Raw genomic sequence first — 21,262 nt, 5'->3', positions numbered from 1 at the left:
TTCATCCCGAATTTTGACCTCGGTCTTGGGCATTCCCATCCTCCTGAATCATCATCTTTCCCTCCCTCCGTACCCCCAGCCCCCTTTCCCCGAGCCCCTTCCCTCTTTGTCTACTTCACTCCTTTTACCATGCAAGGTTCTACTTGCCCTCTCCTTTTATCTGGATGTGACTAACACTGAATAGCCTTTCTCTGGAACCTAGGAGACGTGTGGCAGCGTTTGGGAAAAGGGCACATAAGTCGCGCAACACACTTTCGATTTACGTTCTTGAAACCGTCGATAGGTAAAACGATTCTGATTTTTCATGGGATTCAATAGTAGAAACGTGCTGTATTTCACCAAAACAGCTCGAATTTGGCATACAGTTTTAGCTTTTTGACTCTACAGGGCAGACGCGGATTAAACTAGTTATCACTCGCTTGTGACAGGGTCAAATCTGTCTACCACATACCAAATAGTTTTTGCAAAATAATAAAAAATGAACAGATGAATTGGCATTCATTTCTCTGTGTCTGTGCACAGTGTCTGTAAATTCCGTACCTCCTCATTTAAAATTCCGCAAACCTAGGTGCTACACCCTTGAACATAATACCGGCACGGTTGGCCTAGTGGTAAGGCGTCCGCCCCGTGATCGGGAGGTCGTGGGTTCGAACCCCGGCCGGGTCATACCTAAGACTTTAAAATTGGCAATCTAGTGGCTGCTCCGCCTGGCGTCTGGCATTATGGGGTTAGTGCTAGGACTGGTTGGTCCGGTGTCAGAATAATGTGACTGGGTGAGACATGAAGCCTGTGCTGCGACTTCTGTCTTGTGTGTGGCGCACGTTATATGTCAAAGCAGCACCGCCCTGATATGGCCCTTCGTGGTCGGCTGGGCGTTAAGCAAACAAACAAACAACAAACAAAAACCCTTGAGCATTTAGACGCTTGAAACTTCCATAGTAAGGAAGATAGAAAAAGTCTGTTTATTGCATTTTACTCTAGCACATGACACTAACCCCCCCCCGCGGGTTAGGGGGAAGAATTTACCCGATGCTCCCCAGCATGTCGGAAGAGGCGACTAACGGATTCTGTTTCTCCTTTTACCCTTGTTAAGTGTTTCTTGTATAGAATATAGTCAATTTTTGTAAAGATTTTAGTCAAGCAGTATGTAAGAAATGTTAAGTCTTTTGTACTGGAAACTTGCATTCTCCCAGTAAGGTCATATATTGTACTACGTTGCAAGCCCCTGGAGCAAATTTTTGATTAGTGCTTTTGTAAACAAGAAACAATTGACAAGTGGCTCTATCCCATCTCCCCCCTTTCCCCGTCGCGATATAACCTTCGTGGTTGAAAACGACGTTAAACACCAAATAAAGAAAGAAAGAACATGACACTAAAAATTCATTTCGTGAAAAATTGCAATATGTCCCTTTTTCTCACGCGCTAGCTGTCAGATGGTGTCGAATGAAGACGTACGTGTGTGTGAAGCGAGAGTGCTGTGCGTTGGATCGGAAATAATTCACCCGTCAATATTGACCACTCCGCCGCTAAAACGAAATGCTCCTTTACTTTTACGTCTCAGAACGCAGAATCGTTTCTCGCTTCCAAAGATATTTTCTGAATTTATTGCAGTATTTTGTTGGACTGTTTTAAAAGTATTTTTTAAACGCTATTTGGCCTTTGTCTTTGCTCAAACGTCATCCCTCGTCTCCTTTTTACATTTAGTCAAGTTTTGACTGAATGTTTTAACATAGAGGGGGAATCGAGACGAGGGTCGTGGTGTATGTGTGTCTGTGTGTGTGTGTGTGTGTGTGTGTGTTTCTGTGTCTGTGTGTGTGTGTAGAGCGATTCAGAGTAAACTACTGGACCGATCTTTATGAAATGTTACATGGGAGTTCCTGGGTATAATATCCTCAGACGTTTTTTTCATTTTTTTTTAATAAATGTCTTTGATGACGTCTTATCCGGCTTTTTGTAAAAGTTGAGGCGGCACTGTCACACCCTCATTTTTCAATCAAATTGATTGAAATTTTTGTAAAGCAATCTTCGACGAAGACCGGACTTCGGTATTGCATTTCAGCTTGGTGGCTTAAAAATTAATTAATGACTTTGGTCATTACAAATCAGAAAATTGTAATAATGGTTTTTTTCATATAAAACGATCCCAATTTACGTTCATCTTATTCTATATCATTTCCTGATTCCAAAAACATATATATATGTTATATTCGGATTAAAAACAAGCTCTGAAAATTAAAAATATAAAAATTATGATCAAAATTAAATTTCCGGAATCGATTTAAAAACAATTTCATCTTATTTCTTGTCGGTTCCTGATTCCAAAAACATATAGATATGATATGTTTGGATTAAAAACACGGTCAGAAAGTTAAAACGAAGAGAGGTACAGAAAAGCGTGCTATGCAGCACAGCGAAACCACTACCGCGCTAAACAGGCTGGTCAGTTTCACTCCGTTTTGCACAAGCAGCGGACTACGGTCATTGTGAAAAAATGCAGTGCGTTCAGTTTCATTCTGTGAGTTCGACTGAGCTTGACTAAATGTAGTAATTTCGCCTTACGCGACTTTTTATTTTTATTATTTTTTACATTTAGTCAAGTTATGACTAAATGTTTTAACATCGTTTTATTTTTACATTTAGTCTTATTTTTCTATTTCTTTTTAAGTGTCTGGCATGCCTTATTGTTTCTTTCAAACGGAAATTTAAGTCTTGCTTTCTGACCACCGCCCCCCCCCCCCCCCCCCCCCCCCGCCCCCCCCCCCCCCCCGCCCCCCCCCCCCCCCCAACCCAGTGCCTTTCTACTTCACCTTCTTTCTGTTTTGTTTTTTCACTCAATTTTCGGTTCCTATGTAGTTCCATTGTCTTACAGACCCCCCTTCCCTTATTCCAGTGTTGAGTTAGTTAGTTTGTATGTTTGTTAACCGTTTATGATGCAAAAGAAAACAAGTCGCGTAAGGCGAAAATACAATATTTAGTCAAGTAGCTGTCGAACTCACAGAATGAAACTGAACGCAATGCCATTTTTCAGCAAGACCGTATACTCGTAGCATCGTCAGTCCACCGCTCATGGCAAAGGCAGTGAAATTGACAAGAAGAGCGGGGTAGTAGTTGCGCTAAGAAGGATAGCACGCTTTTCTGTACCTCTCTTCGTTTTAACTTTCTGAGCGTGTTTTTAATCCAAACATATCATATCTATATGTTTTTGGAATCAGGAACCGACAAGGAATAAGATGAAAGTGTTTTTAAATTGATTTGGAGAATTTAATTTTGATAATAATTTTTATATATTTAATTTTCAGAGCTTGTTTTTAATCCGAATATAACATATTTATATGTTTTTGGAATCAGAAAATGATGGAGAATAGGATGAACGTAAATTTGGATCGTTTTATAAATTTTTATTTTTTTTTACAATTTTCCGATTTTTAATGACCAAAGTCATTAATTAATTTTTAAGCCACCAAGCTGAAATGCAATACCGAAGTCCGGGCTTCGTCGAAGATTACTTGACCAAAATTTCAACCAATTTGGTTGAAAAATGAGGGCGTGACAGTGCCGCCTCAAATTTCACGAAAAGCCGGATATGACGTCATCAAAGACATTTATCAAAACAATGAAAAAAACGTTCGGGGATTTCATACCCAGGAACTCTCATGTCAAATTTCATAAAGATCGGTCCAGTAGTTTAGTCTGAATCGCTCTACACACACACACAGACAGACAGACAGACACACGCACATACACCACGACCCTCGTTTCGATTCCCCCTCGATGTTAAAATATTTAGTCAAAACTTGACTAAATATAAAAAGAGACCCGTAAGGCGAAATTACTACATTTAGTCAAGCTGTGGAACTCACAGAATGAAACTGAACGTAGTCCGCCGCTAGTGCAAAAGGCAGTGAAAGTGACGAGCCTGTTTGGCGCGGTAGCGATTGCGCTGTGCTTCATAGCACGCTTTACTGTACCTCTCTTCGTTTTAACTTTCTGAGCGTGTTTTTAATCCAAACAAAATCATATCTATATGTTTTTGGAATCAGGAACCGACAAGGAATAAGATGAAATAGTTTTTAAAACGATTTCGGAAATTTAATTTTGATCATAATTTTTATATTTTTAATTTTCAGAGCTTGTTTTTAATCCAAATATAACATATGTATATGTTTTTGGAATCAGAAAATGACGAAGAATAAGATGAAATTGTTTTTGGATCGTTTAATAAAAAAATAATTTTAATTAGAAGTTTCCGATTTTTAATGACCAAACTCGCTCATTAGCTTTTAAGCCACCAAGCTGAAATGCAATACCAAACCCCGGCCTTCGTCGACAATTGCTTTGCCAAAATTTCAATCAATTTAATTGAAAAATGAGGGTGTGACAGTGCCGCCTCAACTTTTACAAAAAGCCGGATATGACGTCATCAAAGGTATTTATCGAAAAAATGAAAAAAACGTCCGGGGATATCATACCCAGGAACTCTCATGTCAAATTTCATAAAGATCGGCCCAGTAGTTTAGTCTGAATCGCTCTACACACACACACAGACAGACAGACAGACAGACACACACACACACACACACACACACACACACACACACACACACACACACACACACACACACACACACACACACACACACACACACACACATACACCACGACCCTCGTCTCGATTCCCCCCCTCTATGTTAAAACATTTAGTCAAAACTTGACTAAATGTAAAAAGAGAGAGAAAGGTTCGTTCAGTTTTAGACAAAACACTACACTCAGCAGTATTACGATATGGCGGTCTTTGAAATGGACGGTCAAACAAATACAAATGATATACGAGCGTAAGCACAGAGAACAGGACTCCGTTTAGCGTCTTTTCCTTGGTCTCAAGATTATTCGAGTCAAAAACGAAACTGAGGAATGGCGTCAATGTTTCGGGTCCCTTTATATTGCAATCACTCGTTCACTTTTGCCCAGTTAATCTTCTTTCCTTACAAAGTAAGTACCCAATCTGCCTCCAACCCTCTGTACAGTCAACCCCCCCCCCCCTTTTTTTAAGACCTCTACAAATCTGAGAAAATCAGGTCTTACAAAAGAGGGAGTCTTAAAACGGGGGTACATTTACAGAGGTTGTGAACAGAAAGTCTGAGAAAACAGGGTCGTAAAAGGGAGGGAGTCTTAAATTGGGGGGGAGGGGGGGGTCTTAAAAGAGGTGTTCTACTGTACCCTTAAGCACATACTTAAATCGTCCTCTCCCCAGTGTGGTCTCTTGCCCCTCGAGTCTCCAGGGAGCAAGTTCGGGGCAACGCTTGACGGAGACGGCGGTAGTCATATGCAGAAAATCTCGCGATTAGATTTGCTGTCGGAATCAATATCGCTTTGGTGACAAAGGGCTTCGATAGGGGAAATGTGACACAGAAGGAACGGCCTGGCCTGGACTCGAACATGAGGCCGGAGGATCACCAACTGAGCTACCAGTTACTGGCTGTTCAGTTGTAGTAAAAAACTAGTATGTTTGCGGTAAACATGGACTGCTTCTGTTGGTTGACAAATACGTTTTACCTTATTTTATTTTATTTTTCATTTCATTTCATACTGTAGGCCTATTACTCCATTGCTGGAAAATTCGGACGGCTTCCTTCCAGTGGAAAGCCAGCAGTAAATATAGATTCACGATACAGCTTCCTGCCCTTCTGGAATAATGACGAGGGTCTTTTACGTTCCACGGCGGTGACATGCGGGTGGGACATGGATATCGTCTCTCAGTCGTCACATAAAGTTGAACCATATCGGGATAAACAAGGGACAATTTTGTCTTTTCATGTTGCTCCTCTCTATCATCATGTTGATGCAGCAATTCAGCAACCCGCTTTCAAACACGTTGCAGAAACGTTTGCTACGTGGATTTGAACCTGGGACCCAAGGATCACTAGTCAAGTGCTCTACCAACTGAGCTACCAGCTACATGCATGAGAAGAACAATCTTAAAGACTGCGATCCCCACTACAATACTGGAAGGTTTTTGCGCGTTTCTCGTTCAGTGTTTGGCGCATATCCCCTTCATTTCATAGTGGCACGTGATGTTCGCTACTCAACAGCTCCGGGCGCTTGGCGCTGACATTTCGACGTGAACCGTGCCACCTAACTGGATTGTCATATGGTAGATAAATTTGATTATACGCGGTAAGCGGGATATTCATGCGGTAAGCGGCCCTCCCTAACTCGATTACGAGACCGCCTGTAGTCTTGAGGAAAAACCCGGATGAGTTTGTATGGCGCAGTAAGCGGCGGCGTGAAATTTGATTGGTCGCTCGAAGCACCTGACCGGAAGCTACAGAGGTCATGGCTCCATACTCGAAAGGGCTGTTACTACCCCCGATTATTTTATTTCATTGCCCAGCAATCTGGGGTGAGGTGGGCCAGGGGAAGTTAAAAGTGATTGGATAGGACGTTAGTAAGAATGCTTGCAAGCAAAAGCTTAGTTGTGTAGCTAGATTTTAATCATCCTTTGTATCTGTGGGGAAGAAAAGCACCAAAGCACGATTGGTAAATGTTGGATGTAGTCAATCTTCGTGCGTTCGTGCTTGGGTGTGTAGAACTGTATAGAATGGTAGGATAATCAAGAGAATGATATGTTTTCATTTATTTTGCTCCTTATATCATGGTGAATAGATAGTTTTGCTGCAGCACCTTTTCAACCTTACTGAAACGTTTTCTACTCCTCGAAGATGCATCGCGTTTCCTCGGCTGAAGAAGCAAATACCTTTAAGTTTTTTCTTCTTTGCCTTCATCTTTGCTTTCTTTACTTGTCGTTTTTCCCAACTGTTTACATCTTCTCAGCTCAGGCCACCGTAGGCTTGCGTGCAGTGTGCCCGGCCTTGCTTCCGTATAATCCGCAGTGAGACTGGCAATCGACGGCTGTATGCAGAATCCCTTGCGTGTGGACACGTCTTCGTGCAAGTTACTGCTTGCGCTGAAACACAAACAACAGCAGTGTTGTTCAACTAAAAAACGAACACATAAAGAGACAAACAGACATACGGACCGACGAACAAAGGAACGGACGAATGAACGAACGAAAGAACGAACGAACGAGCGAACGAACTAACGAACGAACTAACTAACGAACGAACGAAGTAACGGACGGACAGACGGACGAGCGAACAAGCAAACAAACAAGCAAAACACACACATGTGTTTTGTTTTTGTTAGAGTCGAGCACGTGGAGATGTTTTGCAGAGCATTAAGGCTTAATGTAGAAGACAACAGACTTTTCACTGCCTTGCTTTTATTCTTAATCATTTAAATTTATTCTTAATCATTTTATTCTTAATCATTTTATTCTTAATAATTTTTATTCTTATTCATTTATATTCGTATTCATTTATTCTTAATCATTTTATTCTTAATCATTTTTTATTCTTATTCATTTTATTGTTAATCATTTTATTGTTAATCATTTTATTGTTAATCATTTTATTTTAAATCATTTTTATTCTTAATCATTTTATTCTTAATCATTTTTATTCTTAATCATTTTATTCTTAATCATTTTATTCTTAGTTTGTGATTTTTTTAGTTTGTTTAATTTAGGGTTACAATAATCCAATTACATTCAGACCATGTTTGTTTCCGGCGTTCCTGTTGTCCAAGAGCTCTCTTATCCCCCCTGCTCCTCCCCCCCACCCCCACCCCCCCACCCCCACCCCCCGGCCCATCCCCCTTTCCAGTGACCCATGGAGCTGGTCATCCGGGCAACCACCACTTCCAGAGATCAGCTCCTTCCATTTTTGTTCATCCCACTCTGCGAGATCCTTTCAGTTTTCCCTTTCAGACAAAAACAAACGATAACAGGACGCATGGATCAATACATCTACAATGTGTCAATGGTCGAAGGTAAAAGACCAGACGGAAGAAAGGAATGTAAGAAAGAGCAACATATTTGACATTTGCCAAGGTTGTCTGCCATTTTATAATGCTTAGGTGCTACCACACACACACACACCCGCTCACACACGCGCGCGCACACACACACACACACACACACACACACACACATATATATATACACACCCGCTCACACAAACATTTGTATACTACACACACACACACACACACGCACACACACGGCACACACACACACACACACACACGACGAATAACAATAAAATTGCATTGTTTTATCATCTAGCATCTCCGCATTGAATCTGCTCACAAATCTTTTGTCTCCAAGGATAGGTTTTCAGGGAAAGTGCTGATTGGGTAGCCGTACATGTTTATCAGCAAGAATCTTCAAGTTAACATCATCAATTCTAATTTGTTAAAACGGCCTTGTCCGTTGACCTACTTTTTTTCTAAAGCAAACAGCAAGTTGTTTTTAGACGAGTTCAATTATTTGACTGTTTTAACTTTCCTTCTTTGTCTCTTTTATTCTGGTGAGCAATTTTAGCCCGATATTTTGGTTGCTGAGGGCAAAGGTCAAAGTTAGTGCCTACTATTGGGGCTTGTGGGAAAAATATTATATTTCAAACTAAGTTTCTAACTGGTACGTTGTCCTTCAAATCTAAAATCTTCACTGAGGGATAGTTGTCACGTTTCAATATCACGATAAGGTGATTATGAACGGTTAGTTACTTCTAACTAACTAACCACACCACGATCCACTCTCGCAGTCATACAAATAGATAGAATCAACAAAAGTATAAGTTTCAGACGCCTGTTTATGTAATATCACGCCACCTCCCTCGAGACTTAACTCCAAAAGATGTTCTTTTTACGTTAAAAACGTAAAAACAAGTGGTCACTGACAAAAATGCCAGTTAAAGTACAGAAAATAATAATAACACGCTGATCCCGTGTATAGTTAGGAAAAGTTACTGATCTGCCTTAAAGTGCTAATTCATGCAGGTGTCACACACCCCACGTCGTCACCACTCGAGTATAATCATTAATAACACAGATGACTTGGTGGTAAGGGTGCAAAAGACATGGTGCAACTTAGCTTTTTGCCACTGAGTGGGCGGCCCGTAATTAGTCTGTAGTCTCCACAACTGCTCCGTTGAATGTAGTGCCGGTTAGCATGGCAACGAAGCAGGGAACAGTGGAGACATCAGGCGCCTCACTCAGTCGCTGAAGGTCCTCCCCGTAGTCTACCAGAAAGATGTAGTAGACGCGTAGATGGGCAGGACGGCTACAGCGACAGCAAATCACCAGTACAGCAGGTTAGCAGGTTACAGCAATGCCGCGGACGACCTGGTTACAGCATCCCAGCGTAGCACGTAGTAGAATACGTAGGCAGCAACAGAAGAAGGCTGCAAAAAAAAGCATCGGTGCACTAAACATGTCATGCCACCCCTCACACGCCACCTTTAAACATGTCACCTTGACATATTTCATGGAGCACGTGGGCCTGCACAAACGGACTTTTACAACAACAAATCAGCTATTTTCCTTCCTTCTCTCCATATCTGCAAAAACCATGTACAGATTAGTATTTTAGCGTCACAAAGAGCAAATTATGCGCTAACCTGGAAAGAACAACAGAGAGTATTTCATTCCACAACACAGACTCGTCAACAGCGTTAAATAATGATTTATTACCTCAACAGCCTTATGTAGGTAGCTCTCTTTTAAGCGAATCCGCTTCCTTTCGAATGACTTCTGTTCGTCACAGAAATACCGTCATCCTCCTCTCGCGCTGAATCCTTATGCGGTGAAAACGCACAGCGGAGAAACCTTGACGCCCCGACTGTCAGCCAGCATGTATACAGGTAGAAGGTGGTCTGTCCTTGTAGTTCCTCTTAAGCCCTACTGGCAATAAGCAGCATGGCACGTTGATATACAGTAAAGTATTTAAACGTGTTGAAGACCATCAAACTTGTAGGAGAATTCTGACACCGACGCTTCTCTCTCGCTGCTGAGTTTCGAGTGTGCAGTTTTTTTTTTCTTTTTTTCTTTTTTTTCTACAGTACATAAACATTATTCGCATCCTTCATCTGGAAAGTGGTTTGCTGCACCCCTTTAAAGACGCGTGGTATGTACAGACCACTCTTAAAGGCATTGAGAAATCTAAAGGGTGTGCTGTAAACAAGAAAACCCCAATCACTCCTGAACTACTACATATTATCAAGCGCCAGCTGAATTTTCTTTGTAAAGAAGACATTGTGTTTTGGGCGGCGTGTTTGGTGCTTTTCTTCGGAGTTCTCCGAAAATCAAACTTGTTCCAGGACAACGGGAATTTTGATCCCTCGAGTGTGCAGTTAACGTGTCTCAACAGACAACCTTAACAAAATCACGTGACTCACCTTGTCACATTCCAAGTTCAGCCATCGCCAGTTTTGCCCCGACAGCAGAAATCACCCACGTGAAATCCGTGCGACACGAAATTCCCGTGTTCGCTATTGCTCGGTCAGCTAAAACCCAGCCGTTGACAGAAAGCACAGGCGCTTTCTATCGCAATTGACCAAGAGAAGGCACCCCACAGAGTGACACTTTCTCGATCCATGTCACTAAATCGTGACAATAGTCGATGGTTAAACCTTAACCTGTGGTTAATGACTTACGTATTCTACTTTCATGCGACTAATGTCTCAATTATATTTTATTCAACAGGTGTTTCAACCATTGAACATAAAGGACGCACCGAGGATGTACTACAGGTAAGCACACAGTGACATCAAACTTTCAGCAGTTCTTAAAACGCGATATTTGTGTTTGTGTGTGCGTGCGTGCATGTGTGCGTGCGTGCGCGCGTGCGTGCGTGTGTGTGTGTGTGTGTGTGTGTGTGTGTGTGTGTGTGTGTGTGTGTGTGTGTGTGTGTGTGTGTTTATTTCTTTGGAGTTGTGTTTTATTCATGTTTTGGTTTCTCTGTTAATTCTTTGGATTTATATGTTTTTGCTTGGGTCGTTGCTCTTTCAATAAGAATGTTCACACGCAATTAACACTTGTGTAAGGTGCACTATCTGCACTAGACACATTGCAGTGTCGGTTTAGCGTTCTTCTTTTAAAGGCTCAGTGTTTCTCGTGCAAATGATTCGGCGGCAACATCCCAACCTGTCGCAGCCCAGGCTGCCTTACCTACTCTGCCGCAGCCCGATCTGCCGCACTTCAGTCTGCCGCGGCTCAGTCTGTCGCAGCCCAGTCTGTCGCAGCTCAGTCTGTCGCAGCCCAGTCTGTCGCACTTCAGTCTGCCGCAGCCCAGTCTGTCGCAGATCAGTCTGCTGCAGCCCAGTCTGTCGCACCCCAGTCTGTCGCAGCCCAGTCTGTCGCACCCCAGTCTGTCGCACCTCAGTCTGTCGCAGCCCAATCTGTCGCAGATCAGTCTGTCGCAGCCCAGTCTGTCGCAGCTCAGTCTGTCGTAGCCCAGTCTGCCGCAGCGCAATCTGCCGCAGTCCAGTCTCGGCAGATTGGGACAAGGCAGACTGGGCTGCGGCAGGTTTGGAGGCTCACCATCTCTGATCTGACCAGGCTTTTACACAGGATACGTACACACACAAGAACACCGGCTTGGGTGCTTGCTATAAAAATTTTTAAAAAAGCTGACGTTTATGATAAATTATTTTTTTAACGGACACTAAAATCAATCTGCGAAATTGATTCATTAAAAAAATCAAACACTGGACGTGACGCAGCCTGTTAATTTGTGGTATGTTACGAAGTGGCTAGATGGACTTATTCCATGTAAAAGCGTGTCCAGACAGATCTGACATAGTGAGCCAACCACTCCCACTGAGTGAATCTCCAAAACCTTCTTTCGGTATGTGACGTCACTTCTACGAGGTTATTGCGGGAGTTTGTCAAGCCAAACTGTTGTGAAATGGGAAAGACTGTGTCTTTAACTATGTTTAGCCCCGTATGAGGTTCACTGTCCCACTGAGTGAATCCAATCTCAAACAGTGTATCCTCTTTCGGTGTGTGTCGTTATTTCGGGACTTTGCTGAGCCAAACTGTTCTGACGGGAAAGACTGTGTCTTTAACTCTTTGTGCTCTCATCCTACATTTCACGACACACCTCACTTCGATCCAGCCATTGGCAGCCCCCTCAAGGCCTCGCACCTTTTTGCCCATTAACGACGTGCGTGGAACACTACTAGCTGCAGCCCGGAAACTCTTAGTACAATCAGTGATAATGAGACCGACTACACCATGTGGAACAAGGGTTGACCATAACGGGTCAATACGCCGCCAAACAGTTGACCCGTGTCCGTCCCGGGCGGATTCCAAACCGGCCGCGACCTTAAGTCACGCAAAACTGTTTCAAACCATATTCAGAGAGAGAGGGAGGGAGGGAGAGAGAGAGAGAGAGAGAGAGAGAGAGAGAGAGAGAGAGAGAGAGAGAGAGAGAGAGAGAGAGAGAGAGAGAGAGAGAGAGAGAGAGAGAGAGTAGTCACCGACAGAGAGGGGAAGCTAAGAGAACAGAGACAGACAAGGAATAAGATGAAATTGTTTTAATATCGATTTCGGAAATTTAATTTTAATCATAATTTTTATATTTTTTAAATTCAAGAGCTTGTTTTAATCCGAATATAACATATTTATATGTTTTTGGCCCTGAATCTCTACTATCTTCTGAAACGTTCCTAAGGAAGGGAGATAACTCAAATCAAAGTTATTTTTCAGCAAACTGAGTATGTTGATGGTAATACTTTTACACTGTCTGATTCTTAGAATATATAGAGTCAAAGTGAGAAACAAAATGCTAGTAATAACATAAGACCAAACAATTATTTGGCAAACGAGTCCGTACCACGGAACCACACACACCAATAAAACAAACTCCACTGTTACCGCCCAACGAAGCATCCAAATATCGGAGCACGTAAAATGAAATTGAACAAAAGCATGGCGGCTGCCAAACCAAAACACTGATCTAAAAATATAGATCAGTGAACCAAAATGGGGAAAGGGAAGTAACCTGCGGGAATTCCCGCACACGTCAGTGGGTTTCGTCCCCTGGTTTCGTCCCCTGGCTCGGTTTGTCCGTTAAAAGCTAATATCTTCCGTTTGACTACCGTTAGGAATGTAATTTTTTTGCATACAAAAAAGGAAGCCTATTCCTAACAATTTCACAAAATTTGAGCTTAATTGACCCAGAGATACAAGTCTTACCAGACAAACACCGACCGCCCGCCCGCCTCAAACAAACAAACAAACAAACAGACAGAGCGAATCCAGTAAGCCCCCCATTATTCTAATGGCGGCTTAAAGATACTGGCAGGATACTGTGTTAGGCCTGACGCTCACCTATGTAACTTCAGCAGGACAGACGACGCACTGCAGATTATCCCAGTTGCGTGAAAGGAAAACAGGCCAAGTACTCGCCATAATCCCTATTGCAGCATCAATACGATGCAGTGCGTCGTCTGTGCCGCTGAAACTGCGCAGGTATATTCTGCCCTTTAGGTGCCAGCGGACGCAGAATAAAGGGCAATTACGGGTATATGCAGTGGAAATGATCTGTTTGGGATTTGATAGATCAGAACAAGTTAAGGCTAAGAATTAAATCTGATGGGCATGTAAAAGAAACTAAACAGGACAGTTTCGCAGAGCGTGTGGAAACTGTGCTCAAGGAAACGGATCAATGAAGGACACAAAATAAGATAATCGGCAACTGTGCTAAATCAAAAACGCCTCTTCAGGAGTTGGAGAGAAAAGGCAAGATGGACACGCGAAAAAGGGAGAAAGAAGAAAAGAACGAACCACTGACAAATGGACAGAGCTAAACCCTGGGAGAGAACGGAGTAAAGAAGAAAGACACATGCAAGAACAGAAGTATGGCCAATGCCAAGAATCTTACAAACCTTCCCCCCCACATGGGAGGTGTAAATAAGGGAGGTAATGAATGAAGCCAGGTCCGATCATTTCCCTTGCGGGTTGACCACTTTTGCCTGCCCTTCTCCCTGGTTTGCGAACTTGTTCGGTCGTGTGTAGAAACGGAAGCAATTCTTTGAGCGAGATAGAAAACTAGAAAAACTAAATTCTCATGCATTTTAAGCGTCCAGCAAATAACTAAAAAATGCAGGTTAGCGTTTGCCGCATCAATTAAATATAACGCAATGATCGTCGTTTCAAGTTTGAGAAGAGCTTCATGCTCTGTCAGCGCGCGTGTGTGTGTGTGTGTGTGTGTGCGTGTGTGTGTGTGTGTCTCTCTCTCTCTCTCTCTCTCTCTCTCTCTCTCTCTCTCTCTCTCTCTCTCTCTCTCTCTTGCTCTTTGAGTACGGATTCCCTGCTCAAACTATAACAACTTTGTGGATAGAAACTGAACCGAAATCATTTGCACGCACGCACGCACGCACGCACGCACGCACGCACGCACGCACGCACGCACACACACACACACACACACACACACACACACACACGCACACACACACACACACACACACACACACTGACAAACACACACACACACACACACACACACACACACACACACACACACACACACACACACAGCGAAAGAGAGACACACACAACGACAGAGATTGCTGTCAGAGCAACAAAAAGCAGAAGCATTTTGCCCATTAAAGATTGACAATGTCTGGCTGTTTCCTGAGCATGAACAGCCAGCGCGGAATCCAATCGATCACGGGGATTGAAGGACGGAAATCCCATTTCATTTTTTTGTACTCCTTGGCACTTCTTTCTTTTTCGGATGTTGATCTGCTGGATAATATTTCTTTCTTTTTATCTGTCACTTGTTCTTTTTTCCCCTCTTTTCTGATGTCTTTGTTGTTAGTTTTTCACCCCTGGTTGACAGATTTCTGCAGGCCTGATTCCTTTGATGTGAAACTTGTAATCTTTGTCACCGTTGCCTTAAAAGATTTCACTGGGCGAAGAGAGAGAGAGAGAGAGAGAGAGAGAGAGAGAGAGAGAGAGAGAGAGAGAGAGAGAGAGAGAGAGAGAGAGAGAGAGAGAGAGGTCTGAAGTCTGAATGTTTTAATGAGTAGGCCTAGGGCCCTTTTCATGGAGATGAGCACATCTCAAGCACCAGCATACAAATGCACATAGTATACAACAAGTCGCGTAAGGCGAAAATACAATATTTAGTCAAGTAGCTGTCGAACTCACAGAATGAAACTGAACGCAATGCCATTTTACTCGTAGCATCGTCAGGCCACCGCTCATGGCAAAGGCAGTGAAATTGACAAGAAGAGCGGGGTAGTAGTTGCGCTAAGAAGGATAGCACGCTTTTCTGTACCTCTCTTTGTTTTAACTTTCTGAGCGTGTTTTTAATCCAAACATATCATATCTATATGTTTTTGGAATCAGGAACCGACAAGGAATAAGATGAAAGTATTTTTAAATTGATTTGGACAATTTAATTTTGATAATAATTTTTATATATTTAATTTTCAGAGCTTGTTTTTAATCCGAATATAACATATTTATATGTTTTTGGAATCAGCAAATGATGGAGAATAAGCTAAACGTAAATTTGGATCGTTTTATAAATTTTTATTTTTTTTTACAATTTTCCGATTTTTAATGACCAAAGTCATTAATTAATTTTTAAGCCACCAAGCTGAAATGCAATACCGAACCCCGGGCTTCGTCGAAGATTACTTGACCAAAATTTGAACCAATTTGGTTGAAAAATGAGGGCGTGACAGTGCCGCCTCAACTTTCACGAAAAGCCGGATATGACGTCATCAAAGACATTTATCAAAAAAATGAAAAAAACGTTCGGGGATTTCATACCCAGGAACTCTCATGTCAAATTTCATAAAGATCGGTCCAGTAGTTTAGTCTGAATCGCTCTACACACACACACAGACAGACAGACACACACACACACACACACACACACACACACACACACACATACACCACGACCCTCGTCTCGATTCCCCCCTCTACGTTAAAATATTTAGTCAAAACTTGACTAAATATAAAAACAAGAACATCCTACTCATTATATATAATCCTATTCCAATAATTCCTGTGTGCTTTTCACACACTTGCGCGTACATGGGTGTTTGTGTTTGCGTGTGGTCATATGAATGGTGTGTGTCTGTGAGTGTATGAGAAAGAGAGAGAGAGAGAGAGAGAGAGAGAGAGAGAGAGAGAGAGAGAGAGAGAGAGAGAGAGAGAGAGAGAACAAAGAGAGAGAGAGAACTGAGAGAGCAAGAGAGAGAAGAGAAAGAGAGAGAGAGGGAGAGAGAGAAAGAAGAGAGAGGGAGAGAGAGAGAAGAGAGAGAGACATAGACAGAGAGAGAGACAGAGAAAGACAGAGACAGAGAGAGGGAGAGAGAGAAAGAAAGAGAGAGAGAAAGAGAGAGAGAGAGAGAGAGGGAGAGAGAGAAAAAAGAGAGAGATACCGAGAGAGAGACAGAGGGAGAGAGAGAGGGAGAGAAAGAGAGAGAGAGAGGGAGAGAGAGGGAGAGAGAAAGAAAGAGAGAGAGACCGAGAGAGAGACAGAGGCAGAGAGAGAGACAGAGAAGGAGAGAGAGAGAGGGAGATAGGGAGGGAGAGAGAGAGAGAGAGAGAGGGAGAGAGAGAGGGAGAGAGAGAAAGAATGAGAGAGAGAGAACTCTCTGCAAAGAGGACAAGAGGTTTACAGCCTCTCAATTGCGATGCTGAATACAGTGGAACCCCAATTTATAAACTCAACAAAAGGAAGGAGTCTTAACGTAAAGGTAAAATTACATGGAATTTACAGAGGTTATGGCCAGAAAATCCGAGAAAGAGGTTAAGCCTGAATTGTGGGGGGGGGGGGGGGGGGGGGGGGGGGGTTCTTAAAAAGAAAAGGAGGTTAAGTCTAAAAAAAATGTTTTGAAAAGCGGGGTGGGGAGGGGGGGGGGGGGGAGGGTGGAAGCAGCGAAAGTAAAAGTGAAAGGCAGCCCTTGCCCTTTTATTCAATTATTATCTTCGCGGCCAGTATTTTTGTGTTTGACATTTCACCCATATAATGATGATTTATGCGTTGTTATTCTTCAACATACTCAGCAGTTGTTGTGCCGGATGTAGAGACAATGGATGGAGCAGATTATGTCTGTGGGGTCAGTGACACGTGTCAGTTTAATTATGTCTGGCTGTTTTAAAGCACTACATACAGGGATGTCTCGTGCCGTCCGAGCAGTCGGCTAAACGCCGAAACTAACTTCAAATCGCCAAAACCTTTGCTGACATTTTGGCAGCATTCCCGATTTTTTGTTAAACGTATTTTGAGTGGGAGGGGGTAAGGGCGGGGGAGGGGGAGTCAAGACGACGCCGAGGACTGTCAACAATTGTGGAAAATTGTCGAAACAGTTATGGTCATTTCAGCAAACTGATTTGCCGAAAAAAATAAATTCTAGCAACCTCTGTTCCCTGTTCGTTCTGCAACCCATTCCTTTGCCGATCCAGCTTTCTGTAGTTGTGACGAACATTTAAATCTACTTCGTGTTCTTCTCCAGTCACTGGCGAAATTGAACTCTTTGAGACTGATGCGTTTCAAAGTTCAAAGCCGTTACTATTTTGTAACTGAAAACATTGTACATATTATGTGAAATACTTGTTTCAATGTCATGATACACAGTGTGAACGCCCAGTCCTTGGCATTTCACGTTCAGCTGACAATTAAACAAGGGAGAACACAAAGGAAATACTGATTTTGTTAATTGCTTTTTTCTGAGCCCCTACATTTTGTTAGTTAGTCATGAAACATTGACCGTCACCGGCACGGTTGGCCTAGTGGTAAGGCGTCCGCCCCGTGATCAATCAACCAATCAATATGAGGCTTATATCGCGCGTATTCCGTGAGTACAGTTCTAAGCGCAGGGATTTATTTTTTTATTTTTTTATTTTTATTTTATGCAATTTATATCGCGCACATATTCAAGGCGCAGGGATTTATTTATGCCGTGTGAGATGGAATTTTTTTTACACAATACATCACGCATTCACATCGGCCAGCAGATCGCAGCCATTTCGGCGCATATCCTACTTTTCACGGCCTATTATTCCAAGTCACACGGGTATTTTGGTGGACATTTTTATCTATGCCTATACGATTTTGCCAGGAAAGACCCTTTTGTCAATCGTGGGATCTTTAACGTGCACACCCCAATGTAGTGTACACGAAGGGACCTCGGTTTTTCGTCTCATCCGAAAGACTAGCACTTGAACCCACCACCTAGGTTAGGGAAAGGGGGGAGAAAATTGCTTACGCCCTGACCCAGGGTCGAACTCGCAACCTCTCGCTTCCGAGCGCAAGTGCGTTACCACTCGGCCACCCAGTCCGATCGGGAGGTCGTGGGTTCGAACCCCGGCCGGGTCATACCTAAGACTTTAAAATTGGCAATCTAGTTTGTAACCGTTTGTAGCATTTCATATGATGCTGTATTTTGTGAAAGACTTTATTTTGTCGCTGTTTCAGACCGTGGAGAGGCGACAAGCTGCCGGTGGGTGATGTTCCGCATCCAGGGCCAGCCCCTGCGTTCTACTGAACACGACAACGCCGTTCCTAAACGATCAAGCTTTTCAACATCACTGGCCTCAGAAGAACCTCAGTGGTTGTTGCACACAGCTCTCCAGTCCATAGGTTCCCGCTGAGAACGTCTCCGAGATGTAATGTACTCCTTTAGATTTTATGTTAACAATTCTATGAAACATGACAGTATAGGAGAGACATGTGAGTGTCACAATGTACCTTTTAATGTACTCCTTTAGATTTTATGCTAACAATTTTATGAAAAAATTACAGGTTAAGAGAGAGAGATGAGTGTCATAATGTACCTTTTAATGCACTCGTTCAGATTTTATGTTAAACATTTTAAGAAACATGACAGTATAAGAGAGAGAGAGAAGAGAGAGAGAGAGAAGAGAGAGAGAGAGAAATATGAGTGTTTAAACCAGAATCATTAAATGGTTCACAAGCAACCAACAACGCACCTGTTTCCCTTTAAATGTGTTTCAGTAAATTTGCGAATTTCCTGCCCCTTGAAATCAGGAAATTCGCAAATGTCCTAGAATGTTTAGGAAATTTGTGAAATCCCTGAGTGAAACAGGAAATTCACAAATGTACTGATATTTTCAGGGATTTCGCAAATGTCCTGGTTATGAGAATTTACTGTAACATATACATGCATGAAACCACGTAGAAGACTCATGGATTCAATCAGACATGAGAGTTTGTGGTGTTCAATACCCCCCGCGGGTTAGGGGGAGTCCCATATTGGTTGGGACGAGAAAGAATTTACCCGATGCTTCCCAGCATGTCGTAAGAGGCGACTAACGGATTCTGTTTCTCCTTTTACCCTTGTTAAGTGTTTCTTGTATAGAATATAGTCAATTTTTGTAAAGATTTTAGTCAAGCAGTATGTAAGAAATGTTAAGTCCTTCGTACTGGAAACTTGCATTCTCCCAGTAAGGTAATATATTGTACTACGTTGCAAGCCCATGGAGCAAATTTTTGATTAGTGCTTTTGTGAACAAGAAACAACTGACAAGCGGCTCTATCCCATCTCCCCCCTTCCCCCGTCGCGATATAACCTTCGTGGTTGAAAACGACGTTAAACACCAAATAAAGAAAGAAAGTGGTGTTCAATGACTGGTTTGTTCATGGCTGTTGTTTGTATTTATGAGGTCGCATCTTGTGTCTTTTCACATGAAACTCCGAAAGGGGAATAACTCTACATTTGTGTAGGTGGATCTCAGTCGTGCTTCGCTCGGTTTGGGGATTGTTCGAAGAAATTTTTTTTTACAATGTCAACAAACTTCATGGAAGCCTTAGAATTTTCCAGACATGCCTTTACCTTCACACAGTTTGAACCAGACTCAATCAGTGTGTCGAGCCTTCCCAAAGAGTCCGCTTCTTCACTGATTCTGCCGGCGGCTGGGCGAGGTGGGGATCAGAAACTCTGACTGATGATGATGATGATGATGATGATGATGATGGAACTTGATTTTACAAGAAAAGAGGTCTAAGACAGTGCTTTTTTTTTTTTAACTGGGCCAGACTGAACCTGTTTTCGCATCCAAACAAAGTCAACCCAAAGTCAGTTTTGCTGTGATAACTTATCTCTCTGGAACGAATGTTTACGTAGAACACATACAGCATCGATCTCTGAACACCTGTGACAGTCGTCATTGATCGACTCATTAGCTAGTTTCGTCTTTCGTCTGAAGATCGGTCTGAAAAATGTACGACAGTATCCATGGTATCAATGTGTGTGTGTGTGTGTGTGTGTGTGTGTGTGTGTGTGTGTGTGTGTGTGTGTGTGTGTGCGTGTGCGTGTGTTCGCGCGCGCACGTGTGTGTGTGTTTGTGGATGCAACTGCAAGATTGAAACTAAATGAGTGACTGAGTAATCATGCATACCAGATAATAACTCAGCCTTTAATTTGGCTCTGTCATGTGGACATCGCCATTCTAATCAGGAAACTCCCGTTTTGATCACAAGGGGTTTCCCGTCACATCCTATTCCTGCGATCCCAGTCTCTTGGCAGCTAGAACAGCCTTTCTCATCCTCACATTCATGCATGAAATGAAACAGATTATCAAGATGTTGATTGGATGGAAATCTGTAAAGATGGGTTGTCGTTCCCTGTCTATTCTCCAGTCAAGGAGAGCACTTCCGGCTGACGAGAATATACAATGGACACCACAAGCTTACACGTTGTCCGGTTTGCTTGTTCCGCTGCAACAAGTGTCGACGAGGACTCAACTGTTCTGGACAGTCGCTAGAATCTAACAGCATTTGATTGTATCATATTTTTCTTGGCGATGTGGTTCTAGTCACAATACGGCGTAGCCGGGTTTATTGCTTTACCTATGACGATGAAGACTTTAGAAGCTGCATTAGTGATTAGATTCGAGTACTATTATGAATAAATGTTTTATTGCTTAATGTTGGTGTTGGGTTCATGTTGTCAGTGTGTTCAGTATGCTCGGATGGCAGGTGTCCAGGTATTATCTTCTCTATATTGAGCGGCAGGGAATAGAGACAAATGAAATTAGCTCTTTTTTTTCCAAGTGTGCGGTGTCTGTGTCTGTGTCTCTGTCTGTCTGTCTGTCTACCGACATCTGTGTGCGTGCGTGTGTTTGCGTACGTGCGGCGTTCTTTTGTCTGTCTGTCTGTGATGGAAGAGGGAAGAAAACGGCGGAAACCCCTTGAGACCAGACAGCAGAAAATGAGTCTGCCATTTTCTAGCCGGTGTTAATGTGAAAGTCGCTAAAGGTGCTGACCGCTTCACACCCCCGCTGTCTTCTGCATCCGCGACACGTCTCGGTCCAGCCTTCTTTCTGTCCCCTCCTTGACAAAGATTAATGCGCAGGTTTCTACGCAAAT

At 42.8% G+C, this 21,262-nt stretch overlaps 1 protein-coding gene across 2 annotated transcripts in view; it reads left to right on the top strand.

The window, feature by feature from the left end:
* Window positions 1–20,813, top strand: part of LOC138964529 (uncharacterized) — a 54,925-nt gene extending 34,112 nt beyond the window's left edge. For both annotated transcript variants that reach the window (XM_070336517.1, XM_070336516.1), the window contains 2 exons: window positions 10,603–10,649; window positions 18,350–20,813. In XM_070336517.1, coding sequence (XP_070192618.1) covers window positions 10,603–10,649; window positions 18,350–18,419 — 117 coding nt within the window. In that variant the 3' untranslated portion in view covers window positions 18,420–20,813. The remainder of the gene's footprint in view (window positions 1–10,602; window positions 10,650–18,349) is intronic.
* Window positions 20,814–21,262: the final 449 nt, after the last annotated feature.

This window comes from Littorina saxatilis, linkage group LG4 (genome assembly GCF_037325665.1).
Source record: "Littorina saxatilis isolate snail1 linkage group LG4, US_GU_Lsax_2.0, whole genome shotgun sequence".
In the NCBI taxonomy this organism is placed as follows: Eukaryota; Metazoa; Mollusca; class Gastropoda; order Littorinimorpha; family Littorinidae; genus Littorina; species Littorina saxatilis.
Note: the sequence above shows the minus strand (reverse complement) of the source record. Positions and strands in the feature narration are given on the sequence as shown.